Here is a 13440-nt window from a genome sequence, read left to right as displayed (position 1 = left end):
GAGTACTGGGAGACACAGAGAGGTGGTTTCCCACCCAGCCTGTGTGGGCACTGCCTGGCAGCTCCCACCCCAGGCAGATGTTGGGAGCTGCCAGCTCAGCGCTTCTGGCTGCTGTGTTAGTGCTGGCCTTGCCAGTATCATCTCACCGTGTGCCTGACGTCCCTCCACACGTGGAGGGTCACCCTGCTCTAACAGCACCTTACCACCCTCCAGGCCTCTACGAGGGCTTCGAGGGGCTGCAGGCTGAGGAGTGCGGGATCCTCAACGGCTGCGAGAACGGGCGCTGTGTGCGCGTCCGGGAGGGCTACACCTGCGATTGCTTCGACGGCTTCCAGCTGGACATGACCCGCATGGCCTGCATGGGTGAGCGGGGCCGGGCCGGCAGCGCGGGCAGCCTGGCCCCTCATCCCTTGGCGGCTGTCGCTCCCTGGCGGTCCTGGCCGGGACAGCTGCCGGAGGAGTCCCTGCTCCCGGGTGCTTCCTTCCCTTAGGGCTGGGAAGACCTTTCTGGGGGTTCAGCCGGCCACTCTCTGCTGGCAGCTAGGTCAGCCGACTCTGTCCGCTGCGGGGAGCAGCTGATTGACAACTTTTTGGCGTAGCACCCTTCTACATCACCAACCACTGCTACCGTATCCCGGTTTAATTTCCCCAGCATTCATCACTGCCCTGGTGAAATTCCTCGCTTTCTACCCTGCCCTATGAGACACGGTCTCTAAAGCATCTCTTAGCACTTCCTCTACATCCCTATGCCATGCCTCCATCCTTTTCACAGAGCAGCTCCTCAAGCCAGCTGAGGCCCCAGGCACTCAGCAGATGAAGACCCTCTTTTTCCTTAGGCACAGCCCTAACTAGCTCTGAGCTTCTTACTGCGTGACATGGTCATGCAGCTTCTTTGTACAAAACCCATGGTCTCTGCCTCCTCAAGTGCTGCTGGGCAGAATGGCTGCCTGAGCTGTTACTCCCCGTTCTGCATTTGTGCCCTCTGTTTCACTTCCCTTGGCCACAGGATTTTTTTGTATTTGCCTTCAGGGAATGTTCTCTGGTTGATTTTGGATGGCTTCTCTGCTTGATTAGAATGAGTCTGAAGGCTGCAAAGTGCTTGCAGCCTGGTGTCACACACATACATTTTACAGGCAAGGGAATTCTTCCTTTGCCCACCTTAATGACAACATTTAGATGGAGCACGGGTCAGGACAGACTCCTGCAGGCTGTGCTTTAAATGTCTGTTATTGTAGCAGACAGGTATTGCTAATTACCTTTGGTGTGCAGCTTTGCAGCTCATTGTGCAATTGCTGCAGTTTCATCTGGACTGTATTTTCTCAGTCTGCTTGAGTGTGTCATGTGAGACCGTGTTGAAATCCTCACCTTGGCCAAAGCACATCATATCCACCACTTCTCCCTTATCTGACAGACCAGTTATCAGGTCACTGAAGGGAACCAGATTGGCTTAATGTAATCAGACCTTAACAGATCTGCACCAGCTATTTAATGACCCTGATATCCTTTGGAGGGTTATGACCTAATCACTCACAAACCTGGTCTGCTTACGGGAATAGGGGTGAGCAGTCTGTAATCCTGGATTCTCCCTTCTCTCTTTTTGAAGATAGTCACCAGATTTACCCTTCCTCGGGTCTCTGAGACCTCTTTTACCCTCCATCTCAGAGAGAACATCCAGCTTTTCAGGGACTGCAGGAGCACTAAGATGTAAAGATGAGTTGCAACAAGCCTTTAGCAATATGGATGTAACTGCTTTATCTATCTGATAGTCAGACCTCTCTATCACAGTATGGCCTTTCCCACCCTGTGCTCTTTCACCTTATTCAAACACTTCAAATGTGGTCTGCACCCTGTCTAGTCACCATGAGCATTTTTGATGGCTGGAACAAAGCCCACACCAGCTGCTGCAGCCAGCTCGGCTGTCTTTTGTTTCCTCACCGATAAGGACCAGACCAACATTCCCCAGCGTTTCCTGCTAATGTATTTATGGAGTGTTTGCTTGTTGCCTTTTGTGTCCTAGACTAACTAGCACTTATTTTACACTGGAGCCTATCTTGGATTTTTCCTTTCAGTTCTCCTACTTGGTGCTTAGTCACCCCTGAGTTTTTACCTTGCTGACCTCAGGTGTGTAGAATACTCCTACAGCTGCTTCAGTGCTTCACCTCTCCCCTCCCTGTGGGGATAGCTTGCCCTCACCCTGCAGGGCTGCCTGCCTACCTACCCCTGCCTGCATGGGCAGGCTCCAGGGCTTGGTGCACACTGCTAGCACTAACTCTGCTGCTTCTGGCTTTCAGGTGACTGAGCTAAAGTAGCCTTGTTTTACTTCTTTGAATTCAGTGACCCACAGCCAAACCAGCCTGCCAGCTCTTCACCCATTTACCTTTCCCTGGAGACCCCAGCAAGTCTGTCTGCTTCCCAGGCTGTGGAGCACATCTCCCTTGATGTGCTGCCTAACATCCCTTCTTCGGGCTTCTGAGCAAGCCCATCCTTGGTGATGTTCTGGTCCTGAGGTTTAGCCCAAGTTCTCAGTGCCCATTCTACCATTGCTTTGGCTGTATATGAAGGCTGCCGTGTTTCTCAGGCTCTCATCTCACCTTTCCCCTCTCCTCCTTCTCACATGACTGCTGTGCTTCCTTCCACCTTACCTGAAGGAATTGCTTCCAGCCTCCTTCCCTGGGGTTGCGCTTCTCTTTCTTTGCCAGATAGCCCCCTCCACCTGAGCTAGGGACAACCTGAGGTCCCAGGGCGGCAGAGCTTTCCAGCCCTCCTGGAGTCCATCAGTCACTGCCTGGGCCTTCACTCTCCCTTGCATGGCAGGCTGAACCCATCATTTGCTCCTCACTCCTGCTTCCTGCTGATACGTGGGGGGTGAGGCTGGAGTTTGTGGTCAGAGGGTTTGGACCTGCCGTGGCAGGTGAGGATTTGGGCTCTTGTGGTCCTGTGAGTGCAGACAACGGCTCTGGGGTGCACAGGGATGCTCTGCCTAGCTGGTGGCCTCACCGCAAGTTGGGGGTGGCTCTGGCAGGATGTCAGGGAAGTGCATTTAGCAGCAGGGCAGCTGCTGTAGGCTTGCATGCACACTAGCTCAGCCACAAGCCAGCCAAGTGAGCCCTTTCACACAGTTTGTGGGTTAATAAAACAAGCCCTTGTTTGCGTAGCACGAGGTCCCTCTTTGTTCTGGTCCTGGTGATGATGATCCGCCGCTCAGGGCCACCATCATCTGCCTTGTCAGCCTTGTGGATCAGGAAAGGGCATTTTCCAAGGTTGGAGGTGGTCTTTCTCCCAGATCCTGTGCTGCTTTCTAAGCAGCAACTTAGATGAATCTGCTAACCCAGAGGCGTCATGAACTGCAGGACACCTTATCTCTTGTGCATTGCTGGGGGTGGGGGGACTCCCTCCTGTGCTGGTCGATGCTAAATGCTGGGGATGTCACCCTTGGGTAGTAAGGGGGCTCTGTCGGTGTGCTGAGGGGTGTGGGGAGGCTGGAGGGGTCATGGACATCCTGGAGGTGCAGGGGGTGGGAATTGGGCACCTGTGGGGTGGCAGGGGCACAAGGAGGTGGCTGTGGCTGGGAATGCTCGCTGTGCCACTGGCTCACCCCTGTCCTTCTCCTTGCAGACATCAACGAGTGCGAGGAGGTGGGAGGCCCTGAGCCCCTCTGCCAGGGCGGCACCTGCGAGAACACGGAGGGCTCCTACCGCTGCCACTGCTTGCCAGGCTACATAGCCCTGGCCCAGCCCCACCACTGCGTGCCCCAGACAGCCCAGAGTTCAGCAGCAGCGTAGCTCTAGGGGAGCAGGGGTGAGGGTGCTCCCCTCCTGCACGGAGAAGGGCCCCCTGAGGCTGCGGGTGTTTCAAGGCTCTTTGCTCCTTCCCCTCCAAAGTGCACAACTTCTCCACCACCTTCTCTCTGCAGGTGAAGGGCTGATATCCCAGCCTCTGCACCCCCTGCATCCTGCCAGCCCCTGCTCCTGCTGCAGCAGAGCCCACCCCGGCTCCCAGCATCCATCGCATCACCCCATGCCGTTGAAACTCACAGGACACTTTCCCCTGCCACACAGCCCCAACCTCCCCACTTCACCCTGCAAGAAAGGGGTTTCATCTCCCTGCTGCTGCTGCACTGATCTAGCAACACGCCTCACCCACACCGTGGGTGCTGGCCCTGCTCCTCGTGAAGCATCCAGCCCTCTGTCCAGAGCTTTGAGAGGGGGTGACCCCAGCTTTCTAAAACGGCTGCCTAGCCCTGGGGTGTGGGGAGAGGCCGGAGGGGCCCCAGAGCCAGCTCTCACTGCTGGCCAGCCCAGGCGCAGCCCTTAGCCGGGCACATCCCTCTGTGCCCCACGCTGCTGGGCAGGGGGACAAGCGCGGCTTCCTTTGTGTAAAGTTGTTGGTGACTCTCTTTTTGTTTTTTTGTGTGTTTTTTAACCGAGTCTGTTGGAAACTTCTCTCATGTTGTTAAATAAAACATTTATTTTGGGCCCCTGTGGCTCAGGACACTGGGGCTGCTCAGAACTATGCTTGTCTTGCCTCTGCCGAGGGGGTACTAGATCCACATCTTCCCTGTGGGTCCAGCCCAGCAAGGCCACCACACTCTTGTAAGCCAGCTCTTATCTCTCATGCTGGCACCCAGCCTCCTCCTGAGGCAGAGCAGAGACTCTTGCCATGCCAAATTCTTGCTTATCTCTCAAACTCAGTGCCAGCAGCAAGAGCCAGCTCCATCCCCACAAGACAGCACGGCAGTTGCTGCTGCTCAGACCTTGCCTTGTTCACACACAGGGGGGCTGGCATTTAAGCATGAGAGTGTGTAGGTTTCTGCAGTTGGCAAGTTTTGGAGCCTGTTGGTCCAGCCCCAGAGCCCTCACTAGAACAGCCTTTACCTATGGTGCAGCAAGCAAGGCCATGACCTCTACCACCACCTCCTCAGGGGGCCCTTACACAGTTTCAGGGCAGCACAGGACCAGCAAGGCAGGAGCACAGCCAGGCATTGCCAGATTGACACTGGCAGCCAGCAGCACAGACAGGCATTGCCCGATTGACACTGGCAGCCAGCAGCAGAGATGCCTGGCTACTCACACATCACCCGTGCTCAGGCCACCATACCTTCAGCTGAAAAGCAAGACGAGCCCAACCCCAACTAGAAGATGCTCAGCCACTCTGCTCCTCTCCACTCACAGAAGACACAGAAGCAAGTAATATATAGCATTTATTAAAAGGAAAGTTATAAAAAGAGGTTCAGGAGCTCCCAGCAGCTCCAAGTTAGTAGTAGTGCAAACCATTGATTAGAGAAAGAATCATCCCTGCAGAGACGCCAAATGCCATTTGGCTTTGCATCCATAAAGAAGTGTTCCAGCTGCAGTCCTACCGGCACAAGCGGGCCCAGGACAGAGCAGGCTGCCAGCTCAGGGGAAGTCTCCTCTCCTTCAGCTGCATGAATGGCAAACATGGGTCCCAGGGGCATCCCAGTCGTGATGTAGCAGGAGAAGCACAGGAGGGTGGATGTAGCTGGCATTCTAGAAGAGGCACTGAAGGGTTACCAGGTAGCAGCTCAGATACTAGCCAGGTTCATCACAGAGAAATTCCTCTGAGAGAACACACAGCTCCATTTCAAACAACTAATGTGCCTCCACAGAGCAGCTGGAGAATGAGGCTCAGTCACTTCTGCAGCAGGCACTGCTCTCCCTTGAGCTGCTGAGAACACTCAGGGGACTCTAAAGGGAGTAAGAGCCCTCTGCCCATGGCTGACCTTGCATGAACACGGTACTGGCTGCTCAGAGGCTGCAGAGCTCTGAAGGAAGCAGTAAGAAATGCTTATTATATAAAAGAATTTGGCCTGTGTTGTCTTCTGTTTTTCCCCTCCCCAAGCCCTACTAAAGGGCTCCTCAGCTGGTGATCTGGACTGGTATCTTCCAGCAGAACAACATCTGGTCTTGGTCATCCACCAGCTCCCACTTCACAATCAGTTTAATCTGAAAGCAAGAGAAGAGCAGAGGGAAATGAGAGTGTTCAGGGAACTGCAGGGCAAGGACATGGAGAGGAGAGTTATCACTTCTGTGGAGCAAAGAGGTCTTGGGAGCTCTGCACAGAGAGAACAGAAGTGGGGTATTGCCCCTGCTGCAGTAGGTGGGCCATGGTCCTGCAGCAACACCTGGAACACCTTACATGGATGGAGGGCTCAGCTGCGTGACACAGATGTTCACACAACTGCACTCAGATCCTCACTCTCTAAGCAGAGCGGAAACACCCTGCAGCCTCCCAGCTGAACTGCACCCTGGAGCCAAGCACCCCCAGTTTGGGAGAATTTGGCTGAATGCAGCAGGCTCTGCAGGGAGGCATAGTACAGGAGGATACTTGGGCAGCTGAAGCCACTTCTTTGCAGCTGGAAGCAGGCTGCTTCCTCTGCTGGGTCTATCCCAAAGTGGGAACTTGAAACAAAAGTCATGCTCACAGCAGAAGTTCAAACGTAGTCTAAGGAGTCTTCTAACCCCTTCCCTAACACCACAGGACAAGGTGTTCCTTCAAGGCAGGGGGAGGACCTGGCCCATGAAGGTCAGTATCCCTGAGGAGCAGGCCAGCTGCCTGCTTACTTACACTGGGGTACTCGCTCTTCACAGGGAGTTTATTCAGGTAGCTGTAGGAATGGCCCTTCTGAATGGGGCACTGGATCCCCGACTTGCATCCATCAGGCTCAGGAATGGGAAAGGGGATGTCCACGTGCAGCATCTCACCGTACACCCTTGCTTTGCTGCCCTGGCTCTCAATCTCTGCAGAACACGGAGAAGTGTGAGCACAGCATCAGAGCAAGGAACCCATTTCTACCTTATACCCTCCCTTCCACGTAGCCTAGAAGCTGCAAGAACACAACTAAGGGACGCTCTTCATCACCGGCCACTTCTTCCCACTCAGAACCCTTTCCAGCCACCCTTCCACATTCCCCTCCACGCAGTAGGACCGAGGGGTCCCCCCCCCGCGCAGCCCACCCGGCACCCCAGCTAGGGCGCCGATGCTCACTGCTGGCGAAGGTCACGTTGATGCTGTAGGACGTTCCCTTGTGGAGCAGGCACGGCTGCGTAGGGCACGGACTCACGTTCACCTCCTGGATGCTGCCGTCTATGGAACCTGCAAGGAACAGCCGGGCTTACCGAGCCTTCTCCGCCTGCTGACCCCTCCGCCACCCGCCGCTGCCTGCAGAAACTCACCGCAGTCGACGAAGCGGAGGGGCTCGGCCAGGGCAGTGGCGGCGGCGCCCAGCGCCAGGAGCAGGACGAGCGGGGACGACACCATGGCGGCAGCAACAGCAGCGGGAGCTGAGCGACGGCGGCAGCAGCTCCGCCGCGGTGTCACATGAGAGCGGCGGCCCCGCCCCGCGGTCAGCTGGGGAGCGCCCCGCCCCGGTGCACGTCCGCTGCCCCGTGCGCTCGGGGGCCGCCTGGGGGTAGGCTGGCAGAGGGTGGCGGGCGCGGGTGCGGCGCTCCGACAGCCAGGCCCCGTGCTGTGGTAGACAGGCAGCGCCCAAGGGCAGCAGCTGAGGGACGCGCTCAGGTACAGCCCCGCGATGGGCTGGGGGGCACCTTCGAGGAAGCCAGCGCAGTAGTCTTACTCGTTACTTACTCCATACCTCATCATCTACATGTCGAAAGCTGAGTAACCCGAGTGCTAAGAGTGACATGTGCTCAGTAACGTGGTGGTTGCTGCTCATACAAGTTAGTCCCGCTTCTCAAACTTGTGAAATGCCAGAGACCTCCAGCTTTGTGCTGCGGGTGCTGGGACGAGCTAGAGGACAATTAAGACACTTCAGAAAGCTTTTGAGCCAAGCTAAAGTTTACAGCTTTTCACCAGTTTCACATGTTAGCAGCGCTACTCGTAACAGGGTCATGCCAGGGACACAACAGAGGAAGCACATGAGTGCTGATTTGGTAGGGGCACGGCAGCGCTGACACAGCTTCCCCACCGCAGCAATCTGTCCCAGCCCGCTGTGTGCACACTCAGCCTCAGCTGCGCTGCCAAGTGACTCAGGGGCAAAACTCCCACGCTTTGCTCGGGCTCTCCACCATGGGTGTCACATCAGAAACCCCAGAGGTGCTGACAGGAGTGAGCCAGTCTTGCTCTTGTGCCTCTCTGTTGAGCAGGTTAGTTCTTCAGGAGAGACCCTTTCCTTCAGAAGGGGGAGTAGATTTTGGGGGGTTATTTTTCTTATATTTTTTTCTGAGTAAGCTTTTGGTTTGCAGAGGCCTCAAGCAAGCAGACCAGAGTGCTTACAGCAGCCCTATCAAACCAAAAATCAACCAAAGACCCTACTAAGACCAAGCCCTGTATTTAAGCCTACCCAGCACTCTTCATAACTGACCCAGATAAAGGCTTTTCCTTGCACACAGGAACTCATGCCCTTAGAACATCTTTCCTTCTCCCTGTCCTTCAAGTCTTACAGCTGGTAAACAAAGCCACCTATCTGACTGCTGGGAACAGGATCACAGTCAGCTCAGAGCAACACCATAAACTCCCGTCACACATTCACGGGATAAGCAGTGTCACACTCGGGAGCAAATTCCACAATGCATTAAATCAGGATGCCTTCCCGTGAAATGGCTCACCATATATCTCTGCTTTGCAGACGCTTTTGCACAGTAGCAGTGGCTGCATAGATACAAGTCTGCAAGAACTAAAAATTGAAACTAGGATCAGAATTAACACATCTATTCCTCCCAGACCTGGACTGATAAAAATAAACTAGTACATGTAAGTTTGTAAAACTACAGCCAAGGCCTTTACATAAGAAAGAGGCAGAAACCTTCTACCCAAGGTTTTTAGCTGGTATCACACATTAAGAGTTTTGCAATAACAGCACTAAAGCATGGGTTCCCCAGGGCAGCATAAGCATCACAGACCAAACAGACCTTGCTTTTAGGCACATGCCCCATCTGACATCTGTTACAAGATGTGGGCCTCCAGGTCACCTTGGAGCCCAACATTTCAACATACTCAATTCAGCTGCAGACAGGGTTCTTCCCAGATTAACAACTTCACAGCAAGCTTGCGCTGAAGTCTAGAAATACCAGGAGAAAAGACTAAGCAGGCCAACAGATAAATTCTTTCCAGCAAGACGAATACTTGAGTTCTTCATTTTGGTAATCTAAACACCTCTATTACGTGAGGAAAATGTCTAAGGTTCCGCTTCATGAGCTAGCTACACCCGATGAATCCAAATCCCTCTGACAGCATTGCACTTGCAGCTTGGTAAACAGATGGGCTTGCAGGCACTACAGCCGCAGTGAATACAAAAGTCAGGTTCTCAAGAAAATCCACATACAGAGACTAATTAATTTTACTGTTTTCTCAGCCAGAACATACTCCTTTTGCTGCAGGTCATCAGAATTCACATTAAAATGCATCACAAGCCGCTCTCGCATTCAACACTACACCAGAGGTTTTATTATCACCTGTTTCTGAAGCGCTGAAACAAGCTCGGTTTTCCACCAAAACAGATACAAGATGATTTAAGCATACACATTGCAGAGGAGAATAGCACAATTCTCAACTCACAGCAAATCTCTTTAACACAGTGTGTTTGAGGAGAGCTGAAGGAACTCCCCAAACCCAGATACCACAGACCAGAATAAGAAGGGGAAAACAAAACATAGCCAAACCTAAAAACAGATTGCATCAAGCTATTGGGAGCAAGGTGACCAGCAAAATCACAGCCCAGGAAGGAAGAAAACCTGGAGTGCCACTCTGGGTGAGATAAAAACCATACCACAAAGCTGACAGGAGGAAAACAACAGTAAGTAATAAAGAGGTGCAAAGGCATAGCTGTTCTTAGTTACTCCCACTCCTCCTAGCCACTCAGAAAATCAGCCCCAGCACCTGAGTCACTCCTCAGCATAGTGGATTATGAATTAGATTAAATTAATTGAGGCCAACTGGCCTCTTTCTCATTCTTTCAGTCTGTGGTAACCATTTGAGCAATATCCTGAGTGCCTTGAAACTACCTGTCACACTTCTGACACGGAACACTGGTAAAAATGAAGGTGTTTTAGCTGGTATCACGCACTAGAAAGTAGAGTATCTAGTTTCTGGGGCTATACCTATTATCCAAAAGGTGCTTGGAGTGAATGGAGTCACAACATGAACAAATGCAGTGGGATTGGTCTAATACACTCTACAGGAGAAAGAAGGAAAGCCACTGTGATATGGAAAGCAGGCGCATTTTCCTGCTCTGCTTTTGAGATGCCACATTAATAATAACCAGAGAAACACCCCAATATGCTCTCTTAAAACATAAACTGTTCCAATATGCCTGATGAGGCTTCATCAGCCATTGCAGGTACTTGCATTAATACCATCCCCCTTGGACCCTGCCTGTGATACATTCCTGCCTTTATACTAATGTCATTGGAATTGAACGAAGAGGAGGCAAAAGTAAGCAGGTCAAACCAGGTTGTATTTACATGCTCAGGGTGGGAGAAGTAAGCAAAAGCTTATGGTTGCCGGAGCATTGACTTGCGTGAAGCAGGATGGTGAGAAAGCAAGCCGTCACTGTGTCCCGAGGTCCCCTGGCGCCAAGTCAACCCCTCCTGCTGGGATGACTGGTTTTCCTCCACATCCCACGGCATGACTCTCCACAGGCCTGGCCCGGGTTGAGGAGCAGGATCCCTCCCCCAGAACCACATGAGGAAGAAAGAGATAAAGACTTAACTGCGGGTGCACCTGTGAGCGACCAGCCAGACCGCTGTCACATGTCAGATCATCCTGCCCGATAAAGGAGCAAGGCAGGAGAGCCAGGATCAAGGGAAACCACTACAGCCCTGCTGCCCAGGCCCTGTGTTTGCTGCTCAGCTTGTCTAACTCTTCCACCTTGATCCCCCTCCGAGCCTCTGGGTTCCGCTTGGTATAACAACCCAATTCCAGGACAAACACGTTCTACATAGAGTGCTGCGTTATTTATTACTATTTATTTTTGTACTGCTTTATATCCCTCCGTAAGCACTCCTGGTTGTGCGAACAAACACCTCCAAGGACAGACGGCAGCTTCGTGCCTTTGTACAGAGCTCCATCGGTCTGGGGGGCTTTGTCGAGCCAGCAGCCGACCTCTGCACGCAGCGGGACGCGGCTCCGCACGGCGAGGTGGGCCCGCTGGGGCGGGCAGCGCGTTGCCTAGCAACCCCCGCCGGCTCATCACTTCCGCTTCAGCGGGCGCCATTAGCACCTGGCCGGAAGCATGGTCGGCGGCAGCCAATGGGAGGGCGGGGGTGGGGCGGGGCGCTGGGGGGTTACAGGGGTCAGAATGGCGGCGCCGGGGTGTCTGAGGCGTTGGTGGATGTTGGCTCTGAGCGGCCGGATGAGGTACCGCTCCGTAGTGGCTGTGGGCCCGCTCGGTACCCTCGGCGGACGCCCGGTATCTCCGCTGTGCGGCAGGGGTGGCGACTGTGGGCATGGGGACGGGGCCCGCTTTCATTCCTGGCGGTGTGGCAGGGACCCCTCTGAGGCTTCCCTTTCCTCTCTTCTCCCTGAGGCAGCTGGTGTCCCGCTCCGCTGTGCCGAGGACGAGCGCTGCCAAAGCCCCCGGTGGGCCCTGCCTGTGCAGTTGGCCACCCCCTGCGGTGGGCAGCGTCCTTCTCTCAGCCAGGCCCGACAGAGAGTGAGCCCAGCGAGGGACAGATCTTTCTCAGTGAGAGCTGCGTGAAGGTAGGGACGGTGGGAGGCAGCTCGGGTGTCCCTGGAAGGGGTTTCCGAACTGTGCTCTGTTAGAGGCACGTAGGGGAGGCACCTGAGTGTTCCCTAGTTTGTCAGCAGGTCTTTTAATTCTTGTCCTTTTCTTTGCAGAGGCTGTTGGAGATCACAGAAGGCTCAGAGTTTCTCAGGCTGCAGGTTGAAGGAGGTGGCTGTTCTGGATTTCAGTACAAGTTTTCCTTGGACACAGTTATCAATCCTGATGACAGGCAAGGGCAAAGGGGTGTAGTGGTGGGCAGGTGTGACTGTTCTTCCCAAAGGTGACAAGAAGGGTGTGCATGACATGGATAGTATCTTGTGCAGAAGGAAAGAAAACTGTGAGATGAAGAAAGTGCTCGGGCTGTGCTTCTCTGTTGGATCTGTAGCACAGCTAATGGTTAAATATTCTGCTTTTCTGTAGGGTATTTGAACAAGGTGGTGCCCGCGTGGTTGTGGATGTGGACAGCCTGGCCTTTGTGAAAGGTTCCATGGTGGACTTCAGCCAGGAGCTGATTCGCAGCTCCTTCCAGGTGGTGAGCAACCCCCAGGCAGAGAAAGGTTGCTCATGTGGGACTTCCTTCTCTGTCAAATTCTGATCAGAGTTCCCATGGGCGGACATAATCTTCGGACACTTCCTGGCAGTCTTCAGAGGTTTTTTGCTCATTCTTTTCCCAGCTGCTTCCTCTCATCTCCCTTATCCTGTAACGCAGCTGTTAGAGATGACTCCAGCTGTGTGTGTCTGCATTCAGCCTATCTCCAAGACTTGTTGGTCTTTCCTTCAGAAACATGAAGTAGCTCTGAGCGTCCACGTGGGAGCATTTTCAGCACCTTGTGAGCCACCCTCCAGGTGGTGCTGACTTGCCTAACCTGTCCTGAGCATGGAACCACTGCACTGCTTATCTCTGCAAGGGATGGCTATATATATATATAATATATGTGCATGTGTGTCAACTGAAAGTTCTTACTAAAGAAATTCTTTGAGATTGATGGGTATTGCTTGTACATTCCCATGTGTTGAGAATCTGGATTCTTTCAGGGTACTCTTATCTGTTGTCTTCCAGCCAAATGGGTCTCAGAGTTTCTCTCTTGTATACTGTCCAGTGTTGCCAAGTCTCCAGTCCCCTACAGTGGGCTTTTCCAGATACTTTGCTGGTTTCTTACCCAGCAGGCTTCTCTTAGTCCCAGGAAGCTACAGTGTTTTTGCTGTCAATCCCTGGAATGAAAGCTTTTACTTAGAGTAAGCAAAGCTGAAAAATGGAGGTAGGAAGAATTAACATCTTACTAATTTTATATAAAAAATAACTTCTATGTATTTATATATATATAAAAATATGTGTGTATATATGTATAAAAAAAACAAAACACACAGCCCTCCATCCCCCAATCCCCCACTGCTATTTTAGGCTGTTCCTAAATCACACAGAATCTCTGGTTTCCACATGTGTCTGGTGCCTTCCCTTATCAGCAGGAAGGGAAGTTCAGGTGACCCAGGCAGGGGAGGATCTGGAGTACTACTTAGTGGTCCTCAAGTCCTTTTGACTTAGTTGTCTGGGAATCTTTGCTTCATTGTTTAATCTCTGTCTAACTTGTGCCTGGTTTGATGAAAGAATAAAATGTCGTCTTTTCTGAAACTGCCATGGAATGGGTAATCTAGAAGTTTCCAGGATAACATCCTTTTGATTAGTTGTTTTCTGTAGATTTTTATCTGCCACTAGATGTCTTTTAAATTGGAATGATTCA

The 13440-nt window shown here is 52.8% G+C and overlaps 3 protein-coding genes across 7 annotated transcripts in view; 2 read left to right on the top strand and 1 right to left on the bottom strand.

Annotated features, from left to right (window-relative positions):
* Positions 1 to 4509, top strand: part of LTBP2 (latent transforming growth factor beta binding protein 2) — a 71538-nt gene extending 67029 nt beyond the window's left edge. For all 4 annotated transcript variants that reach the window (XM_062623939.1, XM_062623930.1, XM_062623920.1 and 1 more), the window contains exons 34-35: positions 214 to 363; positions 3616 to 4509. In XM_062623939.1, the coding sequence (XP_062479923.1) occupies positions 214 to 363; positions 3616 to 3782 (317 nt within the window). In that variant the 3' untranslated portion in view covers positions 3783 to 4509. The remainder of the gene's footprint in view (positions 1 to 213; positions 364 to 3615) is intronic.
* A 678-nt stretch (positions 4510 to 5187) lies between these two features.
* On the bottom strand, positions 5188 to 7347 carry NPC2 (NPC intracellular cholesterol transporter 2). Its single transcript, XM_062623897.1, has 4 exons — positions 7194 to 7347; positions 7006 to 7113; positions 6586 to 6758; positions 5188 to 5963 (listed from the first exon to the last, which is right to left on the bottom strand). Exons 1-4 carry the CDS (start codon positions 7276 to 7278, stop codon positions 5877 to 5879), a joined length of 453 nt encoding a protein of 150 aa, XP_062479881.1. The 5' UTR covers positions 7279 to 7347; the 3' UTR covers positions 5188 to 5876.
* A 3893-nt stretch (positions 7348 to 11240) lies between these two features.
* On the top strand, positions 11241 to 12687 carry ISCA2 (iron-sulfur cluster assembly 2). 2 transcript variants are annotated; one of them, XM_062623890.1, is made up of 4 exons: positions 11241 to 11397; positions 11508 to 11676; positions 11815 to 11930; positions 12122 to 12687. In XM_062623890.1, the coding sequence occupies exons 1-4, from the start codon at positions 11276 to 11278 to the stop codon at positions 12294 to 12296; spliced, it is 582 nt and encodes a 193-aa protein (XP_062479874.1). In that variant the 5' UTR covers positions 11241 to 11275; the 3' UTR covers positions 12297 to 12687. The 2 variants fall into 2 exon arrangements, with proteins under 2 accessions (XP_062479874.1, XP_062479875.1); XM_062623891.1 differs by having other exon boundaries at positions 11252 to 11334.
* Positions 12688 to 13440: the final 753 nt, after the last annotated feature.

This window comes from Pezoporus occidentalis, unplaced genomic scaffold, assembly GCF_034315485.1.
Source record: "Pezoporus occidentalis ecotype Australia unplaced genomic scaffold, CSIRO_AGI_Poc_V1 ctg108, whole genome shotgun sequence".
NCBI lineage: Eukaryota > Metazoa > Chordata > Aves > Psittaciformes > Psittacidae > Pezoporus > Pezoporus occidentalis.
Note: the sequence above shows the minus strand (reverse complement) of the source record. Positions and strands in the feature narration are given on the sequence as shown.

What these genes read in the sequence shown, in the direction of transcription:
- NPC2 (XM_062623897.1), bottom strand. Translation starts at nt 7,278, where the DNA reads ATGGTGTCGTCCCCGCTCGTCCTGCTCCTGGCGCTGGGCGCCGCCGCC. An exon ending in CCTCCGCTTCGTCGACTGCG is followed by an intron (nt 7,114 to 7,193) that starts GTGAGTTTCTGC and finishes TGTTCCTTGCAG; the next exon opens with GTTCCATAGACGGCAGCATC. An exon ending in TGAAGAGCGAGTACCCCAGT is followed by an intron (nt 5,964 to 6,585) that starts GTAAGTAAGCAG and finishes TCTTGCTTTCAG; the next exon opens with ATTAAACTGATTGTGAAGTG.
- ISCA2 (XM_062623890.1), top strand. Translation starts at nt 11,276, where the DNA reads ATGGCGGCGCCGGGGTGTCTGAGGCGTTGGTGGATGTTGGCTCTGAGC. An exon ending in GGACGCCCGGTATCTCCGCT is followed by an intron (nt 11,398 to 11,507) that starts GTGCGGCAGGGG and finishes TCCCTGAGGCAG; the next exon opens with CTGGTGTCCCGCTCCGCTGT. An exon ending in GTTATCAATCCTGATGACAG is followed by an intron (nt 11,931 to 12,121) that starts GCAAGGGCAAAG and finishes GCTTTTCTGTAG; the next exon opens with GGTATTTGAACAAGGTGGTG.